Consider the following 24,147-nt stretch of genomic DNA (forward strand, 5'->3'; position numbering starts at 1 on the left):
ACACACACACACACACACACACACACACACACACACACACACACACAAATAATAAAAGATGATAAAAAAAATAAGTTGGTGGTATGGAAAATGCAAAAGATGTAAGACTGAAAACAAAGTCCCTGAGGAAGAGTCGAGGGTAGAATAGCCATGGGTCCGACCTGGGTGGAGAGCTAGCTTCCCCAAGCCTCCTGAGTCAGGGGCCGGAGGTAAGAGTAAGGACGCACTTGGAGTCAGGAAGACAGGAAGTCAATAGAGTTCTTGACTTTGGAGATATTTTTATCACCATGCTTTCAGTTCTAAACCACCGGAATGGAGAGAAAACCTCCCTCAACTATACTTTTGCCCCCTCTTTTGATGACTTCCCACCAGTCCAGCAAAGGATACGTGATTCGAAGCCAGGTGGTGAGCCGTATGAGGAACAAGCTAGCTCCCTGGGAGAACTCCAGCTCCAGCTCGGGGCCAGTCTTGCCTTCATTGCTTTCGATGAACCTGGTGAGGATATGAACACGAAGGCTTTTGCCGGCATTGTCCCACTCTTGCAAAAAGCTCAGGAGCCTGCTGATTGCTGCCTGTTCTTTTATGGTGCTCATGATCAGCTAGTCCAGGGTTGACTACAAGATACAGAAAATGGGGTACCAGAATGTTTAGAACCACGTGAACCCATAACTTCGGGGGCTGTGCTTTTCTACTGATATCCTGCAGGCTAGGGGAGCCTTTGTGCTGAGGTAGCCACGCTATGGGGCTGAGGGCGTGGCTCACTGGCAGCGCTTGCAAGAGCCTCTGAATTCCATCCCAAGCATTGCACAAAACAAAATGAGTGGATGAATGATGGCTGGGGCCGTAGCTCACGGGTAGAGTACCAGCCTAGTGTGTGCAGGTCTGGGGGTCGATCCCCAACACTGGGGAGAAAATCCGCTCTAGGAATGGCCCCCTGCTGCTTGAGCAGGGAGGCTTCAGCCAGGCTGTGATGAAGTGAAATTATTCTGGTCCGGCACTGGTACAAACCAACGGTCCTGGTACTTCCAGACACCGCAGCAGCAGGAGGAGGAGCTCAAAGGCACCTTTCTGAGGCTGAGAAAGATGCTGCTTCAATGACAATTGACATCGGGTTTGCCTTGAACAGGGAGGTTTGCCTGCCTGTCCCAGGCATTAGGATTGTACCATAGTGGTTTTGTTTTCTCTTTTTTCTTTTTTTGAGACATAGTCTTGCTATGTAGCTCAGGCTGGCCTTGAACTCATGACAAACCTCCTTGAACGCTGAACTACAGGAGTTCAGTTAAACATGACTTTTTCCCCTGTGTGTAAAATGCGTGTGTATGTTGGTATGTATACGTGTGTACATATGCATGTGGAGGTCAGGGGTTGATATTGGGTATCTTAACTGCTCTTTACCTTATTATTATTATTATTATTATTTTTTTTTAAGACAGTATCTCACTATGTAGGCTTGGCTGTCCTAGAACTCCATTTGTAGACCAGGCTAGCCTTGAATTCATAGAGATCCTCCTGCCTCTGCATCCTGAGTGTTGCGATAAAAGGTATGTGCTACCACGCCTGACCTGGCCACCTTATTTTTTGAGATAAGGTCTTTCATTGAACAGCCAGTTTGGCTAGACTGGCTGGCCATGGAGTTCTAGCTTTGGCAACCACCCAGCGCTACTGTGCCTGGCATCTCTGAGAAGGCCAGAAATGAGGAAACACAAGAGCCAGGGTAGAAAGGGAGAAGGTGCTTGCTAAAAGCCTCAGTGGCTCTCAGCGTACTTCAAGCAGGATGGGAGACTGGGGTCTTTTGAGACCCTTCCCTGTTTCTGCTGATCAGTTTTGGCAAAGTTCGTTTTAACCTTGTGCCTGGGGCGTTTGTTCTAACTCTTTAAAACAACTCAAAGTAAAGTTAGTGGGAGGAACAACTTCCTTTTCCATAGCTGGATTAATGGGCTGTGGTTTGTAGGAGCCTGTGTCCTTGGGAGAGGGTTTTCAGTAGGGGGGAGGGGAGGCTTAAAATAAACCCGTTTCCCAAAAATAGTTGTGATTGAAAGTGTTATTATCCATAACAAATGTTAGTGCTGATGGGAGAGGGGCACGTGCGGTTCTTTTGTCTAACAGACAAGTGAAAGTCATATTTCACATTAGCATGGGGTTTTCTGTGATTTACAGAATATTTGTGAAACATTACTCGCAGTGGCCATGATTGATATGGAGGGAACAGCTTGTGTGTAGGGAGATGTGTATTTCACAAAGCCTGTTCAACATGAAATTTACAGTCCCATAAAGTGCTCCTACATCTTCGCCAGAGATCTAGTTAAAAGGACTTTACAGTCTGAAACATCCTAAAATTGATTCTAAATTAACGTTTCCTCACATGTGTGTGAGCTATGGATGGGGCCCTGCTATCAGACTTTTATTAGGAAGCGATAATCGGAGGCATGCTGAGGCAGACGCACGCACATACAGCAACCTCCACCGCTCCCCGGAGGACTCGGGGTCCGTGCTCCCGGGAAGGGTGCCCACACAGCTTTCAGGAAGACACCACCAGGGCCAGTCAGCCTCTAGAACTGGGGGGTGGGGGGAGAGTGGAAACTAGTGTGGACCAACCTAAACGCAAAAAATGGTCAAACCCTCACGGGATGTCATCAATTACGGCAGTCAGAGACATAAAAATAACCATCATGGGCACCTTCAACAGCCAAACTGGCACTTAGAAAAGGGGGACCAGCTAGGCGCAGTGGTGGCGCACACTTATGATCCCAGAACTAGGGAGGCGGGCGGATCTCTGTAGATTTGAGACCGTCTTGATCTACAGAATGAGTTTCAGGACAGCCAGGGCTACACAGAGAAACCCTGTCTCAAAACAAACAAATGAACAAACAAAACCAAAGGAAGAAAGAAAGACAGCAAGCAAGAAAGGACAAGTGGCTGTTTTAGACCATGGAGAAAGGGATAAGACACCAGCATTAGCCTTCCCAGGATGCGTTCTTCCTGGGGCTGGAACTACCGGAGAACTCTCAGAGAAGCCCCCAGCAGCTCTGGGGTAGGAAACGCCGGGCAGGATGCTGTGTGTGATGGTCCCTCGGAGTCTTTGGAGCTCACTGTTCCCTTAGGTTCTGTTCTTCTCTCTGCTTTTCTTCCCGTGAGACAGGGTCTCGCTATGTAGCCTGGCCTCCAGCGTGATCTGCTTTCAGCCTCTGAGCACTGGTTTGCTGGCTGCCTGTCTGCAGGCACCACACCTAGCTTTAACTCTTAGATGTGCAGGGAATGCCCACTGGGTAGTTCTCTACCGGGGGTTGTGGGAGACGAGAGTGCATGTGGCCTTGCCAGGGCCCTGGAGTCACTCCTGGGGAGGAGCATGACCTTGGCGCAAAGCCATGAAATCAAAGTATCAGCCCCTGGCGGGCCCTGAGCCGCTTTCCGCCTCCCTCGGCCGGCAGTCACTTTCTGCTCCTCTGGCGTTTACTTCCATACTTCCAAATAACAAATGCACATCCAACTTGTTCCATAACTGCGCTTCCTCCAGTTTCGTATGTTGAAATCCTCAGTACCTTAGAAATTGACTACACTTTGAGGTAGGGTCCGTGTGTATACTTATGTGCATGTCAGTACACAGCATGTCTGCAGGTGAGGTTAGCCTCGGATGTCACTCCTTGTTCTTTGAGATAGGGTCTCTCCCTCTTCTGGGTTTCACCAACCCTATGGGCTCTGCTTGCTGGTTGGTTAGCACCAGGGGTCCTTTTGTCTCTGCTGGACTACCAGAATGACAACATTGCCTGGCTTGCTCTTCCTCCTCCTCTTCTTCAGATGTGGGCACTAGGAATTGAATGAATTTATGCTTGCAAGGCAAACCCTTTACCAACAGAGCTATTACTTTGGCCCTGATATGGTCTTTAAAACAGTAACTAGGATAGAGTGGGGTCATTAAAGTGAACTTTTGTTAATTATGAAGGTATTTTTACGAGAGATCAGGGGTGGGTGTGGTGGTGCACACAGGTCTTTGATTCCAACACTTGAGAGGGAGAGACAGGCAGATGTCTGTGAGTCCAAGCCAGCCTGGCTTCTGCCCGGTGAAATGGTTGGAGGCAGCAAGAGGGACACCAGAGCCTAGCAACGGGTCCCCGAAGCCACAGCCATGTGGGTTGTGATTTGACCAGCTGGTAATGATCTGGGGACGCTTAGAGTGAACCCTGTATGGGCCCAGTGCAGAGGAGCCTCCAGGCCTTCTTGCAAGTTGTCTTCTGATTTCCACACACACACACCATGGCATATACACAACCCACTTTCCAATAGTAATGATATATTTTTAAAAATTAAAAAAGAAGGAATTAGGACACAGAAAATCAAAATGAAGGTACAGGGCAAGATGGCCATCTATAATGGAAGCAGAGAGGCCCAGGAGCCAGCTGCCCAGCAGCACTCTGAGATCAGCTTTCAACCTGCAGACCAGGGAGGTTTCTGCTTTTTTTCTTTTAAAGATGTGTGTCTGCCATGTGTCCACTGAGGCCAGAAGAGAGCGTTTGACACCCTGGAACTGGAGTCACCGAGGGTTGATCGGATGCGGCTGCCAGGAATGAAACCTGGGTCCTCTGCAAGAGCAGCCAGTGCTTCTAACCTCTGAGCCACGGCTCCAGATCCATTCCTGTGGTTTAAGCCACCCAGTCTGGGGCTGGAGCGGTGGCTCAGAGGTTAAGAACACTGGCTGAGCCGGGCATGGTGGCACAAGCTTGTAAACCCAGCACTTCAGGGAGGCAGACGCAGGTGGATCACTGTGAGTTCAAGGCCTGCCTGGTCTCCTAGAGTCCAGGACAGCCATGGCTACATAGAGAAACTTTGTCTCAGGAAACAAACCAAAACAAAAAAAACCCACACTGGCTGTTCTGCCAAAGGTCCTGAGTTCAATTCCCAGCAACCACAGGGTGGCTCATAACCATCTAGGGTGAGATCTGGTGCCCTCTTCTGGTGTGCAGGCTATACATGCAGGCAGAGCATTATGTAAATAAAAATAAATCTTAAAAAAAAAAAAAAGCCACCTAGTTTGTGGTTCTTTATCATGGTAACCTCAGCAAACTGATATGCTACTATTACTTGATTTATCAATTTGGACAAAATTTATTATTTATTATTCTGGCAGCTGAAGAATTAGTTCTCTTGAAGCATTTTAACCCTCCCTTTCCTCCTCCTTGTCCTTCACAATAATTTCCCACAATTTACGGTGAAATCAATAGTGTTTACATTATTGACCAAGTAAATAAACTCTCCAGTCAAGCAATAGAATACTATTACGTTTTCTTTTCTTAGGGCTGGTTTTTACCTAGAGTCAATCATGGCCATTTCTCTTCAGCCATTTAGTTCTAATTATCTGCAGTGATTTACCTCGCAAACGTTCCGTACGTAGCAGCGTTTTCTTCTAAATGTTCAAGCCACATCTAACTCGTCCCTTCTTCTCTCGGGAGACCTGTGTCCACGGACCTCTTTCTTCTTCAGGCGGGGCTCGTTATAAGTGCCGCCTTGTGGTTTCCTTTCGATGCTCTTCACCGCTGCACTGCCCATCTTGTTTCTTGGTCTCCTCCTCATTCTCTGTCGTGGCATCTGTAGGTGCGTCCTGGAAGATCCTCCCTGAGATCAAGGCTCCCCTTTGCTTCTGCTGGTATGTCTGAGGTCATTCTGATTCCTGCCTGTGCCTTGGGGCCTCGCCTCTGCTGACCACTTTAAAACCTTTTCTGAAGCTGGGCTGGGGATGTAGCACCATCGTGGAACACAGGCGAACATGCGTGAGCCCTGTCTGAGTAACCATCACGGGGGAGATGGGCACAGATCATGTTCTTGATGGGCACAAGCTATGGGGGTGTCACGGAGTCTTTTATCATATTTTTTAAAACCGTGAAGCTACATTTATTTATTTGTGCATGTGCCACAGTGTGTGTGTGGAGGTCAGAGGGCAACTGATAGAAAGGCTCTCTCCTTCTGCTGTATGGGTTTCAGAAGGGAACTTGGTTCATCAGGGTTGGTGAGGAGCCTTGCCCACTGAGCCATCCTTCCTGCCTAACACCCCTCTTTTGTTTTGAAGACTGATTTATTTTTATTGTGTGTGTGTATGTTCGCCTGCACATGTCTGTGCAATGGTGCCTCCAGAGAGCCAGAGGAGGGCATCAGATTCTTTGGGACTGAAGTTACAGGTAGTTGTGAGCCACCATATGGGGGTTGAGAATGGAACACAAGGCTCCTGCGAGTGCTCTTGACCTCTGACCTCCTCTCCTGCCCTACACAGTGCCTCGTAAGTAAATCCTTACAGTTCAAGCGCTGTGTTCTGATGGGGCAAGCACAGGACACTTGCTTTGCTTTGAAAGGTCTACGGCTACCCAGGCGAGACACAGTAAAAGTGCGGTCAAGGCAGGTGGAATAGGACATGTGACTGGCTCAGGGCTGAGTAAGTAGAGGCATGAAGAATGTAAAGAAGTAGGCAGTACTGTACAGTGGTTAGGGCTGTGGATTATGGACCTTTGTGACCTTAGGCTGGTTAACTTATCTTCGCTTCAGTTCTATCACTCATAATGAGGTGATAACACTATCTCATGAGACTCAGTATAAACTGTGCAACAGTAGAAAGAAAGCCTCAGGTGAAGCTAGCTCTTGGTCTTGGCCTATAGCTCAGGTGGCAGGGTGCATGAATATTAAGCAAGAAGCCTTGACTTTTGATCCTTATTACCTTACACACTGGGTGTGGCAGACGGTCTGTAATCCCAGGCCTTAGGCAGAAGCAGGACCTTCTTTTTTCTTTTCTTCCTAACTTCTTTCTTTCTTTCCTTCCTTCCTCTCTCTCTCTCTCTTTCTCCTCTCTCTCTTTTTCTCCTTCCTTCCTTCTCTCTCTTCTTTCTTTCTCTTCTCCTTCCTTCCTTCCTCTTTCTTTCTTTCTCTCTCTCCTTCCTTCCTCTTTCTTTCTTTCTCTCTCTCCTTCCTTCCTTTCTTCCTTCCTTTCTTCCTTCCTTCCCTCCCTCCCTCCCTCCCTCCCTCCCTCCCTCCCTCCTTCCTTCCTTCCTTCCTTCCTTCCTTCCTTCCTTCCTTCCTTCCAAGACATGGTTTTTCTGTGTAGCCCTGGCTGGCCTGGAACTCCCAAGATTCCCTTGCCTCTACCGAGAGCGCCCCGCTAAAGGCTTGAGCCACCATGCCTGGCCTGACTTTGCTTTGGAAATGCCTTGATTTTTGCTTATAGTAACTGGAAGACGGGACTGGAGAGATGGTTCCATGGTTAAAAGTGTCTGTTCTTCCAGAGGACCTCAGTGCAGTCCCGCGCCCATGTTTGACAGCTTGTAACTGCACGTAACTCCAGTCCCAGGGGATATAACATCCTCCTCTGGCCTCCGTGGGCACCTGTACACACATCATACATCCACACAGACAAACACATTACAAAAAAGGGCTGGGGCTGGAGATAGAGATCAGCAGCTTACGAGCACAGGCTGCTCTTGTGAAGGAGCCGGGCGTGACTTCCTAGCAACCACAGTGACTCACAACCTTCTGTAACTCTAGTTCCAGGCGACCTGGCACCCTCCTCTGGCCTCCACAGGCACCAGGCATGCACCTCTGCACAGACATTCATGGGCCAATATAGGCAAGACTTGAGGTGGGGGTAGGGGGCAGCTCCGAAGCCATTTCTGTAATCTGGCAAAGATGCTCAAAGCCCCAAGGGGAATATCAAATCAGGAATGCCTCTCAGGAATCAACGACGGGACCCAGTGCCTGAGTGGCTGTGGAGGATGAAAGAAAGGGAAGAACCAGGCAGGTTCACAGGGAAGGAAGGGCCCGTCAGATGTTCCCCAACTATTTCTCCATTTTTCTTTGCAATGCGGGGGGGGGGGGGGGGGGAATAGAACCTAGGGCCACCTACATGGTAGGCAAACACTGTACCACTGAGATATACTCCATGTAGCCCAGGCTGGCTTCAACTCATGTAGCCAAGGATGACCCTGAACATGCTCACACACACCATACACAGTAATTAAAAAAAAATTACTAAAAAAGGTCCCTACCTGAAAGGTTGGAGAGGTGGCTCAGTGGTTAAGAGCACTGGCTGCTTGCTCTCCAGAGGACCCAGGTTCAATTCCCAGTACTCACATGGCAGCTCACAATTGTTTGGAACCCAGTTCCAGGGGATCTGGCACCCTCACACAGACATACATGCAGGCAAAACATCAGTGTACATAAAAACAAACAATTCTTAAAGAAAATAAGGGTCCCTACCTAACACTGTCTCTAGTCACTTTCATGTGGCTAGACCTCTCGTTTTCAATCCCTCAGGCTCTTCAAAGGCTCTCTCAATGCCCTGCCACCAGGAGTGGCCAGCTTCCTTTTTGTCCTTTGGCAACCCCCCTGGGCCACTTCAGGGTTCTTGTCTCTTCTTCTGCCCCCTTTATTTCTCCCTGTGCTGTCAAGAGGACCCTCTCATTGGAGGCTGAGCTCAAGGGCGGGGTGGCACAAAATAGATGTTTAATAAATGCCCGTCAGCCGACGAGAAATCAGCCAGCTCTTGTTTTGATGTCTGCGATATGTAGATACATAAAACTACCGCCTTCCCAAAGCTGCCACGTGCAGAGGGTCCATCCAGGGAGGCCAGTGTGAGGTCTATGAGGCATTTTACAATCATGACAGGGATGGCCACGTCAGCAGCGGTGTTATCTATGGATACTAAGGACAGGGGTTTGGTGCCATGAATGGTCAGTTAAATTGTAATTAGAGAGAGCTGTTCTTCTGAAAACCATAATGTTCTCTAGCTGCAGCCAAATGGCATCCAAGGAGGAGAGAAAATTTTTTGAAATGTCAAAGAAATGATTTCCAATTTGGTGCTCACCAGCAGAGACTCTAATGATCAGCAGAAATGAGAAGCAAACAAATTAGCACTAATGGAAAATGGCTTTTGGAAAAGAGGATTTAATTTATAGTCAGCTGATCATGGCATGCAGAGGGCAATAAAAGTCAGTTTCACCAGCTTGATCAGAACTGGAGCTCGCGTGGAATGCCAGAGAAAAAGGTCCGTCGCCATCATGCTCACTGGAGTCTCTCTGTAAGCGCCAGCCAATTCCAATTGCATTATTTTACCTTGGAGAGATAACGGTGTGAAAAATCATAGTACATGAAATTAAAATCCAGATTAGAGACCTTCATCCAAATTGCTTGTGGCCTTCTCGCCTTGGCAGGGTCTTCTGCAAGAATGGCCAGCACAGCACACTGTCTTTTGCCTGGAATGGACTCTCTGATCACTTCTCCATCATGGGAGGTGATGAATAAGTGGGGTCCACAAATCACTTCTACAGTGGCAGAAAGGTCCTTCAAGCAGGTGAACCAAGATCATAAAACTTCAAAACTGCACCCCATGCTAAGTCAAAGGTCTTTAGCAACACTCAAAAGGAAGCTATCAACTATTAACAGTTAAGAGAAGGCAGGCATGTAAACCCAGCACTAGGGAAACTGAGGCAAAGGAACCACCATAAATTCAAGGCTACTCAAGCAAGCATCTTGCCACCCACGGCAAATGTAGCAAAATGTCTCAAAACAAAACAAAATAGACCCAAGCCAAATAAACAAATAAAAACAACAACAACAAAAAAAAACCTCAATATGTCTTGTCTTAGATAAAATTTCCCGGAGAGACCTCCTTGCCATCTCCCTCCCCTAAATTCATAACAAAACATATCTATAAACACAAGAAACCTCCAGGACATGGGTTATCTGTGTGGCTCACGCTCCCCAGATCCCCTCACAGAGAAGAAGGTCACCTGAAGGTTCCTGGGGGTTTCACTGGGCAGATTCAAACAAGGCCTTCTCCTTGGAGTCTATAACTCACTCTCACCCCTCCTTTTTTTTTTTTTTTTTTTTTTCCTGAGACAGGGTTTCTCTCTGTGTAGCCCTGGCTGTCCTGGAACTCACTCTGTAGACCAGGCTGGCCTCCAACTTGGCGATCTGGCTGCCTCTGCCTCTGGGGTTAAAGGTGTGCCTTACCACTGCCTTGTTCTCATGCCTCTTCTTAAGTTACTTAAGTTCCCACGTTTTCATTATGTGGGAGTTCTTTCAGCTCTGAAGCCAGGGGCAGTGCTCACCTGGGAGGCCCGCCTTCATGAGGCTGAGATGACAAGGTCATCACCGGCTTGAGGACAGCCTGGGGCACGCTCAAAGTTCCAGGATAGCCTGGGTTACAGGAAGCAACACTGTCTCCAAACATAAAATCAAAACCCACCAAAACAGAGACATTTTCAGTTCTCTTAGGAGCTTACAGAATCACTGTGTACATGCACATACAAGCATTGCTAGTGTAGGGTATCCCACGCTTGCAGCCCGGGCAAAGAGCATGTCGTCCGTGCCTTTAAGCCCACTCCAGGGACACAGACACTCCAGGCTGCACTTCCTCATGGACGACTGTTCCCACTCACACCCCCTTCACAGGCCCTTCCTGCGACCAACCCCTTCACAACTGATTCTACCAGCCTCCTCCTCTGCCTTCCCCCTCTCTATCTCCCCACATTACCTCTCTCTCTTCCTGTATCTCCTTCCATACCCCTATTCTCCACTCACAAAGTCCACTTCTCCCCAGACTCACTCTGCCTTTAACTCTATTCCCCAGACCTACTCTCCAGCTTTCCTGCAAAACAACTCAGATCTGGAAACACTCTCCCCCCTCTCCTCATCCCTCCCAAGGCTCCTCAGCCCCACCCCCAGCTCCTTTCCCCCTTCCAAGGCTCCACAGCCACTCCCCCAACTCCTCACCCTTCCAAGCTTCTTCTTTTTCTATCTTTTTCTGCCATTCTCCTCTGCCCTCGCCAGCTCTCCCTCCACTCTCAGCTCTCCCACAGCCACTCTGCCCAGCTCTAAAGCTGTGTCCTGGGCTCGGCTTCCGCAAGCCCTCCTTGGTGGTGGTCTCTTATACCCTCACATCCCAGGGATTTGGAGGGCACCAGTGTCTCCTCACCAAAGCCCAACCAAGTTTCTTATCCTACTTCCTTATTTAAAACCCTGGAGACTTTAAGGTCAGGCCATTCATCTGTATGTACCTTTGTCCTTCATGCTGACATCTAGAGACACCAGAAAAACCCGTTTTATTCATCAAAGATAAATGTCCAAGGGGCCATGGGATGGCTAGTGGGTAAAGGGGCTCGCTGACAAGCCTAGTGACGTGGGTTCGATCCCTAGGACCCCCAGAGTGGAAGGAAAGACCGACTCTTCTAAGTTGGCTTCTGAATTCCACACGTGTGCTGCGGCACATGCACGCAAATGAAGTGTAATTGTTTTGGTATTTTGAAATGTAGGCTTACTGACCTGGGACTCACTACGTAGACCAGACTGACCTTGAACTTACCAGAGATCCATCTGCCTCTGTCCCTGGAGTGCTGGGTTTCAAAGGCGTGCCACAACATTGGTTAAAATATAAATTTTAAAAAGACTTAAGGCAGGTGCATGCCTTTGATCCCAGCACGTGGGAGGCAGAGGCAGGCAGATTTCTGTGAGCTAGAAGACAGCCTGGCCTATAGGGCAGCCAGGGCTGTTACACACAGAGAGAAACCCTATCTTGAAAAACCAAAACCAAACCAAACCAAAAAAAAAAATAAAAAAAGGATTAAAGCCTGGTGTAGGTGGTACATAAAATAAACAAACAACAACAAAAGGATTACTACTTCGATCAAAGGAATATCCTCCCGGCCATCTCCTCAAGGTTTGCCAGTGACCCGTGTCAGCATCCTGGCTGTCCCCTGGTCTCCATGTTGGCCACACCGTAGAGCTTGTCATCACCCAGAACTACGTAAACCGAGTTACTCTTTTGGCCATCTGTTTCTAAGACATATGTGCAGGGGGATTACTTCACTGGGACACCCAGTCCACCCTTTCTTTTTCCTATCCGCTTTAAGTCTTAGGGCAAATCACAGCAAATCACTTCAATCATTGTCTTGCGAGAATCCTCAAGTTCCTGCCCTTTGTCCTCTCACTGAAGATAAAACTCAGACCTGGATCAATTCTCTAACCTCTCTGTGCCCGACATTATGTGATATTGTTGGGGCTGAGGTTAGCACACAGCCATTCAGACTGGTGCTGCTGCACACGGACCGCAACAGGAGCACGACAGGGCAGAAGTTTCTAGCCATCCTTAAGCCTCTTTTTCTCTTTCACTTCAATCTATTTCCGACTCTCGATGGCTAACAGGTCCCTATTTTACAGACAGAGTAAGCCACTTGGGATGGCTGTGTCTCATTGTCAGCTACATCTGAAAGGAACTAAAACCCTAGCAGCTGGATACACCTTTGAGGGATTTTTCTTGAGTTATTTAAAGTAACAGGACCTACCCTATTATTGGGATTTTGTTTTGTTTTTCCAGACAGTTTCTTTGTGTAACCCTTACTATCCTGAAACTTGTCCTAACTCTTTTTTTCTTTTTTTTCCCCAGACAGGGTTTCTCTGTGTAGCCTTGGCTGTCCTGCTTTGTAGACCAGGCTGGCCTCAAACTCACAGAGATCTGCCTGCCTCTGCCTCCCTGAGTGCTAGGATTACAGGTGTGTGCTACAGCGCCCAGCTTGCCCTCTCTCTTGAGTTACTAACATTAGTGCCCGATCCTTTGGAATGCTGGCATTTACTGAAGACCAGCTGAGACAGTCAGCCCCCAAAACTTAACTACTGGACTCATGGACCTTCCATTGATTGACAGTCATTGTTGGACTAGCTGTACCACAGCCTGTAATAAACCTAATAAAACTAATAAGTCCCGTATATGTTCATTTCTATCAGCTCTGTTCCTCGAGAACCCTCTCTAATACACCATTAACAAGAATCCCCTCAGTTTCCCGTTACCAATTACCAATGTCCTAATCTCAAGATGTATGCTTTCTTTTTGTCGTGTTTCAAAAGTCCCTTCCTGTGTGTGTGTGTGTGTGTGTGTGTGTGTGTGTGTGCAAGCTCACACAATGCGTGCTTGCATATGGGAGTCACAGGTTGATGTCGGGTGTCTTAGTCACTGTTCTGTTGCTGTGAAGAACACCGTGACTATGCAACTCTTAGAAAGAAAAACATTTAATTGAGGCTCATTTACAGTTTCAAAGCTTTACCATGGTGGGATGCAGGAAGGTTCGGTGCTGCAGAAGAGGCTGAGAGTTCTACATCTGGATCCACAGGCAGCAGAAGAAAAAGCTATGGGCTGGGTATCGGCTTCTGTAACCTCAAAGCCCACCCACAGTGATACATTTCCTCCATTCCTTCTTTCAAATACAGCAGCCAGTGGTGGCACATGCCTTTAATATTCGCACTTGGGAGGCAGAGGAGGTGGATCTCTGTGAGTTCAAGGCCAGCCTGGACTACGGTCCAGGATAACCAGGGCTGTACAGAGAAACCCTGTCTCAAAAAATGCCAAAACAAAACAAAACAAAAAAGCCAACAACAACAAAACAATGCCACTCCCTGGTAACCAAACACTGAAGTCTATGGGCCCAAGGGGCCATTGTTATTCAAGGCACCACATTCCACTCCCTGGCGCCCAAAGGCTTGTAGCCATATATCATAATGCACAAATGCATTCAGTCCAACTTCAGAAGGTCCCGTAGTCTATAACAGCCTCACCACTGTTTAAAAGTCCAAAGTCTTTCCTGAAACTTTTAACTGCAATCTCTTAACTGCAATCCCTGTAAAATCAAAATGAAAAGGCAGATCACATACTTCCAACACACAGTGGCACAGAATATACCTTAGCCATTCCAAAAGGGAGAAAAGGCAGCATAGTGAGGAAATATTGGCCCAAGGCAGGACCAAAAACCAGCTGGGCAAACTCCAAACTCTGCACCACGTCCGATGTCGAAACACTCTTCAGCTGGCCAGCTCCTTTCAGCTTTGTTGACTGCAGCACACTTCTCTCTGGCTGGTTCCGCTCCCTCTTAGCAGCTCTCCTTGGCAGGTTTCCTTGGCTCTGGCATCTCCAACATCTCAGGGTCTCCAACAAAATCCAGGCTTCACTTTCACAGTTTCACGTGATACATGTTTGACCTCTGTGGCCTTTTTTTTTTTTTTTTTTTTTTTCTGCCAGAGCCCCAAGTCCACAGCCACTTTCTTGTATCCTGGATTCTAAAGCCAGAAACAGGTTCCTGAAGCTGCTAAGTTCTGCTGCTGGGGCTGGGGCATGGCCCCTTTGTTCAAATACATTTTAATCAGCTTTGTGTTTTTGATGGGTTCCTTCACTGCTTAAGCTTCACTGTAATTCTTTTTTTTTTTACAAGTTGGAAGCTTAGCTGGGTGGGGTCTTGCCCTGAAGTCATCGGTCCCTTTTATTCCACTTAGCATCTGGTTTTTCTTTCATCTTTTAATCTTCTTGAGTACTGGAATTAGCTCTGCTACACTTCCCCCAGGTGCTCCTTTCCTTTTCAAACTGTGCATTTTGTATTTTCCCTTGTTCAGTTCACTCCTTTTCGTTACAGATCTGTGTAGGAGCAGCCACTAATAACCACGTGACACAGTCTATAGTAGGGCTGCCTTGATTGTTTTGTTGTTGTTGTTGTTATTTTGTTTTTGAGACAGGGTTTCTCTGTGTAGCCCTGGCTGTCCTGGACTCACTTTGTAGGCCAGGCTGGCCTCGAACTCACAGAGATCTGTCTGCCTCTATCACCACCACCCCCCGAGTGCTGGGATTACAGGTGTGTGCCACTATGCCCAGCACAGTAGGCTGGCTTGAAATCACCCTCTGCAAACATCATTAATCCAAAACTTTTCAGTCTAGCCTTAGGCAGATTTTTTTTTTTTGTCTTGGACAAGGTCAGAAAGCAGCTAAATTTTTTTTTTTTTTTCCAAACTATCACAAGGATGGTCTTTAATATTCTTCCCTTCTGAAACGTCTTGAGCTAGGCTTCCATGATCTACATGGCTCTCAGCACGATTGTCTTCCATGCTCCTACTAGTACGGTCCATTAAGCCTGCTTAAAGTGTTCGGCGGCTTTCCTAATCTGAAGCCCCAAAGTCCACATTCTACCAAAAGCAGTGTGCGCAAACCTGTCCCAGTGATAATCCTGCTCCCTGGTAACAACGGCCGTCTTAGTCAGCGTTCTGCTGCTGTGAGGAGATACCATGACGTGGTAACTATTACAAACCATTTAATTGGGGTGTGCATACAGTTTCAGACAGTTTGTCCGTTATCGACAGAGTGGGGAGCACGGTGGTGTGCAGGGAGCCACGGTGCTGTTGACGTGGCTGTGAGTTCCGAATCTAGATCCCACCACACCGAGTGTCTATATCTCTCTCCACCTTTTCATTCTTTTTAAACAATAATATTTGTTGCTACTGTGTGGCTGATCATGCGTGTGTGGTTCAAGCACAAGTGTAGAGGGTCAGAGGATAACAGGGTGGAATAGGTGCTCTCCCTCCTCCTCTGTGTGGGTTCGGGGATGGGGCACAGGCCACCAGACTTGCTCAGCAAGCGCCTTGATCCACTGAGCCATCTCACCATCGCTTACCGCTGAGCTGGGAGCTTGCTGATATGGCTAGACTGACGGGCCAGCAAGTCTCTGCCTGCATCTGCCTCCCCAGCTCTGGGGTTACAGATGGCACCACCACCTGCCCAGCTTCTATGTGGGTCCTGGAGGTCTAAGCTGGCTCCTCACGCTTGCTCAGGAAACACTGTACTGGCTGAGCCATCTCCCAGTGGCTCAACTGTTTAAAGTGAGGACTTTTTTTGGGGGGGTCCACTTTTTTTGGAGGGGGGTACTCTTTCACTCACCCTCTTTCCCCTGTAATTTTATTTATTTTTTATCTCTTTGCTGGATCTCTCTCGTCTGAACAAAAGCTCATACCTCCTAGCGGCTGTCAATAACTGTCAATGTGTCTTGAAAGTATTCCATCTACTCCCTCCCACCCCCCCCTTTTAAAGTCAAGTCTTGTGTAGCTCAGGCTAGTCTGGAACCTGTTTTGGAGTTGAGGATGTCCTCGAAGCCCTAGCCCCCTGGCCCTACCTCCGATGCTGGGATTACAGGGGTGTACCACCGTGCTGCTCATTTCTCAAGCCACTGAAGCTCACTGAAAACGGCACTTACAAAGGTTACCACCAACTTCCTTGTTTGTGGACCCAGGGTCATCTTTGAGATTTTATTTACCTTACTAACCATCAGCCCTCAACACTTTCCTCCTTGGCTTCCATCTCCTAGGCATCATGCATAAGCTTTCCCCATCACCCAACTTTTGTTTGTTTTGTTTCTCAAGATAGGGGTTCTCTGTGTAGCCCTGGATCCTGGATATCCTGGAATTCTCCCTGTAGACCAGGCTGGCCTCCAACCCGCAGAGATCTGCCTGCCTCTCTTCCCTGAGTACTGGGATTAAAGGTGTGCCCCGTCACTGCCAGGCCACTCAAAAAAAATTTAACTGGTCTCTCATCTCCCAATCCTCTATCCAGGATCTGCCCAGTCCTCACCCTGCTTAAAGTCCTAGAACAAACTCCCTGCTGTCCTCACGATAAATCTCACAGGTGTAAGACACACAGGAAAACGTATCACCATCAGCATCACCTAACCATAAATTCCAGAATGGGCTTGGAATTAAATGCTGCCTCGGGCCTGTCCTTCCAGTGTTTCTTTTGCATTAGGCTAAGGATCCTGGTCAGAGGATCCTTCAAGGCCCTTTTTGTTTTTGTATTTCGAGATAGGGTCTCACTATATATCTCTGAAACTCGCTCTGTAGACCAAGCTGGCCTGGAACTCACGGACGTCCACCTGCCTCTGCCTTCCGAGTACTGGGATTAAGCGTGAGCACCACTTTGCCCGGCTCACTAAATATTTACTAAATGCAAGATTACCCGTACTCGTCTGAACTATTTGGACTCACCCACGAAAGGGCATTTCTGAAGTGATTACCTGAAGACCCCTCCCAGCCAGGCAGCCGGTCTCAACCCCACAGGTGGAAGGGCCGGTTGGCACGCGCCGCCTTACACTGTTCGGTTCGTTTTTTCCGCCTCCAGCTTGGGACCTGCGGCTGGTGATGGACGTAGACGGAGTTAGAAGCGCTAAGTCCAAGTCTCCGACCAGGGACGAGCAGACCCACCATCCATCAACTCTCCCACCCACTCTCACCTTCCTAAGGATGGGGACGCTCCAAGAGCGCTGCTGACCAATACTTGATCCGGATCAAGAGAGTCAGCCAATTGCTGGGGCCCAAAGACAGGAGGGGCGGGGCGTGGTTGCTAGGGCTGGGCTAGCGAGGGCGGCGGGAGGCACGGAGAGACTCGGCGGTTGCTAGGCAGGGAGGTCACAGAGAGCGGCTCGGGGATTGGGCAGCGCGGACGTGGGCGGGGAGGGGGCGTGGCCCGGCGGCCTCCCGCACCGGCGAGGTGAAACTGCTGGAGTTCCGGCGGATGGCCGGTGCTGACGGCCCGCACCTTCACCATGGCCTCGGCCGAGCTGGATTACAGCATCGAGATCCCGGATCAGCCCTGCTGGAGCCAGAGTATGGAGAGGGGTTGGGGAGGTGGCCCAGTAAGCGACGCCCCGCCCGCCCCGCGGCCCCGCCCTCCCGCGGCCCGCCCCCTCCGGGGTCCCGCAGCGCTGGATGGAGCGTGCGGGCCGCGGAGAGCCCCGCCCCCGCGCCCCGCCCCCGCGCCCCGCCCCGCAGGCAATTGAGGCGCTTTCTGTTGTTCCACGCCGGGTTCTCCGGGCCCAGGTTCTGCTTCCCTTTGTAACTGGAGGCCCCGCGAGGCTCACTCTCATTCTTTTGTTTTGGATGGAGCTTCCCACTTCTTGCCCCTCATCTGCAAGGGTGGCTAGGCCGGAGCCTCTGGTCCTCAGAAAAGCCCAGGGACTCAGCAAGCCTAGTCCTCCCCTTCTCCTTTCTTCTGGGGAGTAGTTAACAGAACCATTTGTTAGGTGGGGTTGAAGTACGTTGAAATCCTATCTCTTCCCTTTGGTAACTGGATGACCTTGGGTAAACTTTCAACTCCGAATTTTAGTTTTCCCTCAGTAAACATGAGGAAAAGTTGCCGGTTGCACAATTGCAGAGATTATTTGTGCAAAGGACTTGGCATGGGTCCTGATGGAATTGAGTTTAGTTGTTGGCATTTAGAATGAACGCTGTTTAACTCCGGACAGCCATATCATTAAAATACATGTGGGGGGAGGGGGGGCTTCGTAAGATTGGTAGCTTGGAAAGCTGTCGGACCAGAGAATGGAAAGTTGTTCCTGTTGGAAACTGTGGCAGAGGAGGCTTGGGGTCGAGGTCAGCCTCTGCTTCTGCTCTTTGGTCTGTTTGGAATCCTTTTCCAGCCCGCTGTCCTTCACTTGTTCCGCTCATCCCAAAGCTTAGCTGGGGGCTGTTTATTTCAAAGGCCTTACCAGGCCCTTCTGTCCCACTGTGTGTTCCTGGCTTGGAGTCTAGGAGGGGGCAGTAGCCTCTCACCTCCCAAAGCACTAATGGCTGCCAGTCTGTTTCTCCCTGGAGCTGGATCATTGGGCTTAGGGATGTGAAAGGGCTTTTGGAGGGTTTTGACACTGGTGAGGTGAAGTCAGCCGCTCCTGCTATCCTCGTAGAGCCGTAAGCTGCAAAGCGTACGCTCTTCTGCATGGCCAGGGGGTAGGGGTTTTCTCTACCCAGGTGGAGAGAGAAATATTTATTTTGACAGGACTTGGGGATTGAAGCCAGGGCCTCATGCATGCCAAGGCAAGTACTTTACCACTATGCCACCATACTCGGCCCTCATTAAAATTATTATGTATTTATTTATTTGTGTGTGCACGCGCACCGTAGTGAGTGAGTGCTTTTACCTGCTCAGCCCTCCTTTTATGACAGTCTCTCTTGTCTAGAATGGCCTTGAACTTACTGTACAGCCCAAATAAGCTTGAGATTGAAAATACTGTTTTAATCTTTCCCAGTAGCTAGCATTCCAGGCATGTGCCATTGGAACTGGCTTTGGCAGGTGATAATAATAATAATAATAATTATTATTATTATTTTATTGTTGAAATAGGGTCTCTCTGTGTAGTCCTGGCTGTCCTGGAATTCACTCTGTAGACCAGGCTGGCCTCCTACTCGCCAAGATCTGCCTTCCTCTGCCTCCCAAGTGCTGGGATTAAAGGTAGCCATTGCTGCTCCTCGCTTTAGCAGATTATTAAATCTTTCTGAGCTGTGTATTTCTCCTGTATCAGATAGAAATAATAACAGCCCTCTAAGACTGAAGGTCAGTAGGGTAGATGCTGGATGTGTGTGCCCGGAACTGAGTGGCTGCTCTGTCCATGGGTCCCCTCCCCTGCGTTTCCTGTTGTTGCTTTAGGAGGCTGCGGCTCAGAACTGGAAGGTATCCGAGAGACCCTGGGAAGGACATGCATGGTTGCTGGCAGGGTGCTTTCTTCCAGACTTCTGGGTTTTAGACTTCTGGGTATTTGTTAGAAAGCACTTCCTGTTCTCGAACCGCGTTGGCCTCCGTGTTCTTCCTGCTCAGTTCAGCATTTGCTGTGTCCCTGCCACGGGTTAGTTGTACAGTGCCCTGCAGAGAGCTGTGGTTTTCTAGAGGAAGGGAATGTGGAAGCAGGTGGTTTCACAATTGCGCAGAAGCTCTCTTCCTCTCTGAGGCACAGCCTTCCTGCTTCCTTGAATTTTTCCTCCTGGAGGAAGTACCTCCAGGGCTCTGCTTCCCTCTTATGGTGCATGCCCCCGAGGTAAGCCGGAGGTCACGGAAGATTTCCCTAACCCTAACTGTAAGCCTGTGGACTGTGGTCTCGGAAACCTCCGGCTTCCCCTCAGCAGAGGGCTCCTAGGCAGCTAGGCTGGCCTTGCTGCCCACAATGACTGTCATCGGAAGGCAGGGACAGCGATCGTCCTTCCTTTGTGGTTACTGTTTAGTGAGGAAGTGTGCAGGATGGTCAGCCATACTTTGTTTGGGGAATTGCCTCCCCCCCCCCCCATAGGAAATCAAAGTCACAGAACCAAGCACTGCAGTGAGTTGACAGGAGGTGAGCGGCCAGTGCCAGCTGTGGGTCGGTGGGCTGGAGTCATCCCGAGCTCTGAGCTTTGTGGGGCAGGCTTGGCAGACTGTCTCCCAACGCCATGCCGCCCTGCAAAAGTCATAGACAGTTTCAAGACAGGGCTCTCACTCTTTCCCAGAAGGCCTCACGGCAGTCACCACGGGTGCCTTGAAGGATTTCAGATTTCGTCGTCAGGCTTCTCTTTTGTCCACCACTGGCTAGGGTAGAAATGCAGCCATCCCTATCCTTAAGCTCAGGAAGTTTTGCTGGCACCAGGGAGCCGTGAGGGTCCCCACCATCATGAGGGACCTGTGTTGAGGGAGTGGATCTTCCAGAGGGCTGACAGGTCCATGGTGAACAGCAGAAAGTGCCAAAGCAAAGGCACTGGAGGAGAACTAAGAGGGGAGTGGCTGCAGGGAACAGGAGCCTAAGGCAGGCCGGGGCAAGCTCTGGGTAGTTTATCTTTTTCCCTTTTCTCACCTGGAGGCCCACAAAGGCTGCCTCAGCTGCCACTTTCTTCCAGAGTGTTCTGTTCATGTATTTTAAAAACCACCGAACAGCTGGGCAGTGGTGGCACTCATCTTTAATCCCAGCCCTTGGGAGGCAGAGGCAGGTGGATCTCTGTGAATTTGAGGCCAGCCTGGTCTACAAGATGAGTCCAAGACAGCCAGGGCTACACAGAGAAACCCTGTCTCAAAAAACAAAACAAAAACCAACCAATCAAACAAAAAATAGCCAGATATGATGGCGCACACCTTTAATCCCAGCACTCAGGAGACAGAGGCAGGTGGATCTTTGAGTTGGAGGCCAGCCTGGTCTACAGAGAGAGTTCCAGCATAGCCTACAGAGGCTACACAGAGAAACCCTGTCTAAGAACACCAAAAAATCCAAACAAAACAAACAAACAAAAACCACTGAACGCTTCATGTATTTCCTGTCGTCGTTGTCCATGGGGCTTTGCTGATCTCTGTAATTGTTTCAATTTCAGTGTGTTGTTGAAGCACAAATTTTATTTATTTTCGAATTCTCATGCCTCCTCTTTCATCCATTTGCAAGCCAATTAAAACCTCTTCTCAGCTGGGCAATGGTGGCACACGCCTTTCATCCCAGCATGACAGGTCTCTTAAGAATTTGAGGTCAGCCTGGTCCACAAAGTGAGTTCCAGGACAGCCTAGGCTACCCAGAGAAACCCTGTCTCAAAAAACAAAACAAATCCTCCCAAAGCAAAACAAAAGAACCTTTTCCCAAGGGCCTGCTCCATGCTGGTTTCTGTCTGGGGCCTTGCATTTGAAGTCTGGACGCAGTGTGCCCTTCACTGTGTCTTCTTCCGCTGCTAACGGTGCTGTGTCCCGGCCACATGCCAGCCCTCTGGGACCTCCTCTCACTTTGTTTTTCATCTTCACTGTCACCCTGGGAGGAGGGGCACCGTTAGTCAGGTTAAACAGATGAGGGATGGGTGCATGGAGGATGTTCCAGGTAATACTTGGCCCCAGAACTTGTGCATGTGAAGATTTCGGCTGGTATGAGGAAGGACTGTGGGAATGCAATGCCCCATCGGGGGCTGTACACAAACCAAGGGTGTCTGTCGAAGTATTTTTATTATAGCCTCAAACTGGGAACAACATCATGTCCAATAATAGAAGATTGGTCACCATAAATTATGAAAACATTCTACAGCTGCTCTGTAGCCACTGGAAATAATGGTATAAAAATATATAAACTGACAGGGAGAGATGGTCGCAATATGTTGCTGAACGGAGGAAAGCAGGCAACAAGGAGTATGAATCCCGTTTACTTGACATTCGTTTTCTACTTTTTCTACCGTGGGCGTGAGGCGAGGTAATGATCGTTTCAGTTACTGGGTACATTGTTGAGCCTCTCATAGCCACGATCTTGCTGAATTCTTTTCCGGGTTAGCCCCGTTTCACAGATAGGGAAGCTGGGAATGAAAAGACTTTGCCCTAGGTCTGTTTCATAGTCACAGAGTTAAGAGATGTGGACCAACATGGTTCTGACCAGGGCGGATTCTTAGAGGGAATGCAGTTCTAATATGTTACTTCAAAATCTAAATATAAAATAGTTTGGGTTAAATATAGGAGCAGTGAGACCCTAGAAAGGATTTCTGGGGAGTAGGGGAAACGGGGAATAATTTTCTTGCTTGCATTTTGAAAACACATAGGTTCCTTATGTTTTGATTCTAGCTTCCCATTAAAAACTGGCACAGCAGGCATGTTTGTAATTCTTGCGTTTCCAAAGTCCTGTTATTCCTTGACAGATGACAGGCAGCCTGGAAGATTGAGTTATTGTGTAGCCTGCCCAAGAAGTGTCAGGGTAGAAAAAAAATGCCTGTTCGTTCCCAAGGGCTTCTGGGTATCCTTGACCGCACTGGCTTGCATGCTTTGCTAGAACCACCTTCCCGTTGTGGTTTTGAAGTAGCGATGTAGCTCTCCATGCACAATTGGTACTCTGCTTTGAAATCTTTTTGTTGTTTTTGCATTATCCCAGGCTCTTACATAGGATAGGCAAGTTCTAGCCCCGAGCTGCACCCAGGCTCCATATTTGTCTTAGAAAATGAGTCAAAAAGTAACGGGAAAAATACCTCTAAGTCAGCTGTGTTGGTGCATGCTGTAATCCTTCACTTAGGAATGAGGGACAAGAGGGCCAGGAGTTCAAGTCCTCAGCTACGCAGCACGTTCAAGGCCATTAATTTCAGAGAGATTTACCATTAATATTGGATGGTTTTACCATGGATAAAATGGTCATTGTATGTTTAAAGGGTATCATTCTGTGATAGCATTTTGCAGCTTGCTTTCTCCATTACTATTTTTGAAAATTATATTGAGATGTAATTCACATATAAAATTTATTTTTTAAGAAAATGTACAATTCTTTTTTTTTTTTTTTTTTTTTTTTTGTATATTCACTTAATTAAGAAAACATCAACAGGATCCAATTTCTGGAAATTTTCACTCTGAAAAAGAAATCTTAGACTCACTGGTGGTCGCTCCCTGCCCCTTTCCGTCTAGCTGTTGACAACCACGTATCTGCCTTCTGTCTCTATTGCTTTGCCTTTTCTGGCTATTTAATATAAATGGAATTACACAATGCGTGACCTTTTAGGCCTAGTTCCTTTCACTTAGCATGGTGGCTTTAAGGCTCATCTATACCACAGGATGGGCAGTACTTTATGCTTTCCTGTGACTGGGTAGCATTCCATTGCATCGATGTCCACTTTTCACACAGTGTGAATAATATGACTGAAACTGAAATCCAAGTTTCTTGTGGACCCTTGTTTTCAGTTCCTAGGAGCATATTTTAGGAGTGAATAATCGGGTCACAAGTAACTCAGTGATTAGTTTTTGTTGTTTTGTGATAGTCTTTGTCTTGTTAGGGTGACTGTTACTGTGATGAAACAATATGTCCAAAGCAATTTTGGGGGGGGGGAACGGGTTTATTTGGCTTACGATGCCACAGCACTGTTCATCACTGAAGGAAGCCAGGCAGGAACTCAAACAGGGCAGGATCCTGGAGGCAGGAGCTGATGCAGAGGCCATGGAGGGGTGCTGCTTACTGGCTTGCTCAGCCTGCTTTCTTATAGAACCCAGGTCCACCCGTCCAGCGTTTGCACCACCCACAATGTCTGGGCCCTCCTCCATTGATCGTTAATCGAGGAGATGCCCTACAGCTGGCAATTATGAAGGCATTGTCTCAGTTGAGGTTCCGGTCTGACAGATGACTCTAGCTTGGGTCAAGTTGACCTAAAAGTAGCCAGCACAGAATTGCTGTGTATGCCAGGATGACTCAAACGCTGCTCGGCAGCCCGTGTGGTGCTTGAACTCACAGGGCTCCTGCTTCTACCTGGAAACTGCTGGGGTTAGAGAGTTTCAGTTCTGTGCAGAACCACCACGTTGTTGTCCAGAGTAGTGGTACAATTTTCCCTTTCTACAGGGTGTAAGAAGCCTTTGGTTTCTCCTGTCAGGGTGGGTGATCCTCTGAATTTTGAGTTGTAGCTCTTCTCATAAGCATGAAGTGGTTTGTTTCACTGTAGTTTCGACTCTCACGTCTTTACTGACTGTGAAGCTAAATGTCTTTTCATGTGCTTGTGGGTGAGCACTCCTGCTGTGCGAGCTTAATGACTGAGCATGATGTCAGCACCCAGACTGGGGGAGTGGCAAAGACCTCAGGATCACGGCGGGGGGGGGGGGGG

At 48.5% G+C, this 24,147-nt stretch overlaps 2 protein-coding genes across 6 annotated transcripts in view; one reads left to right on the forward strand and one right to left on the reverse strand.

Annotated features, from left to right (window-relative positions):
• Armh1 (armadillo like helical domain containing 1) overlaps positions 1 to 17,309 on the reverse strand; it is a 41,241-nt gene extending 23,932 nt beyond the window's left edge. The window contains exons 1-3 of one of the 2 annotated variants that reach the window (XM_055618417.1): positions 17,061 to 17,309; positions 16,845 to 16,962; positions 388 to 614 (exon numbers count right to left, since the gene is read on the reverse strand). In XM_055618417.1, coding sequence (XP_055474392.1) covers positions 388 to 593 — 206 coding nt within the window. In that variant the 5' untranslated portion in view covers positions 594 to 614; positions 16,845 to 16,962; positions 17,061 to 17,309. The other variant, XM_055618418.1, reaches the window with a different exon arrangement.
• Positions 17,292 to 24,147, forward strand: part of Tmem53 (transmembrane protein 53) — an 18,007-nt gene continuing 11,151 nt past the window's right edge. Inside the window, exon 1 of one of the 4 annotated variants that reach the window (XM_055618420.1) lies at positions 17,292 to 17,433. In XM_055618420.1, coding sequence (XP_055474395.1) covers positions 17,373 to 17,433 — 61 coding nt within the window. In that variant the 5' untranslated portion in view covers positions 17,292 to 17,372. The remainder of the gene's footprint in view (positions 17,434 to 24,147) is intronic. The other 3 variants (XM_055618421.1, XM_055618422.1, XM_055618425.1) reach the window with 3 other exon arrangements.

This window comes from Psammomys obesus, unplaced genomic scaffold (assembly GCF_907164565.1).
Source record: "Psammomys obesus unplaced genomic scaffold, mPsaObe1.curated_primary_1811, whole genome shotgun sequence".
NCBI classification, from domain to species: domain Eukaryota; kingdom Metazoa; phylum Chordata; class Mammalia; order Rodentia; family Muridae; genus Psammomys; species Psammomys obesus.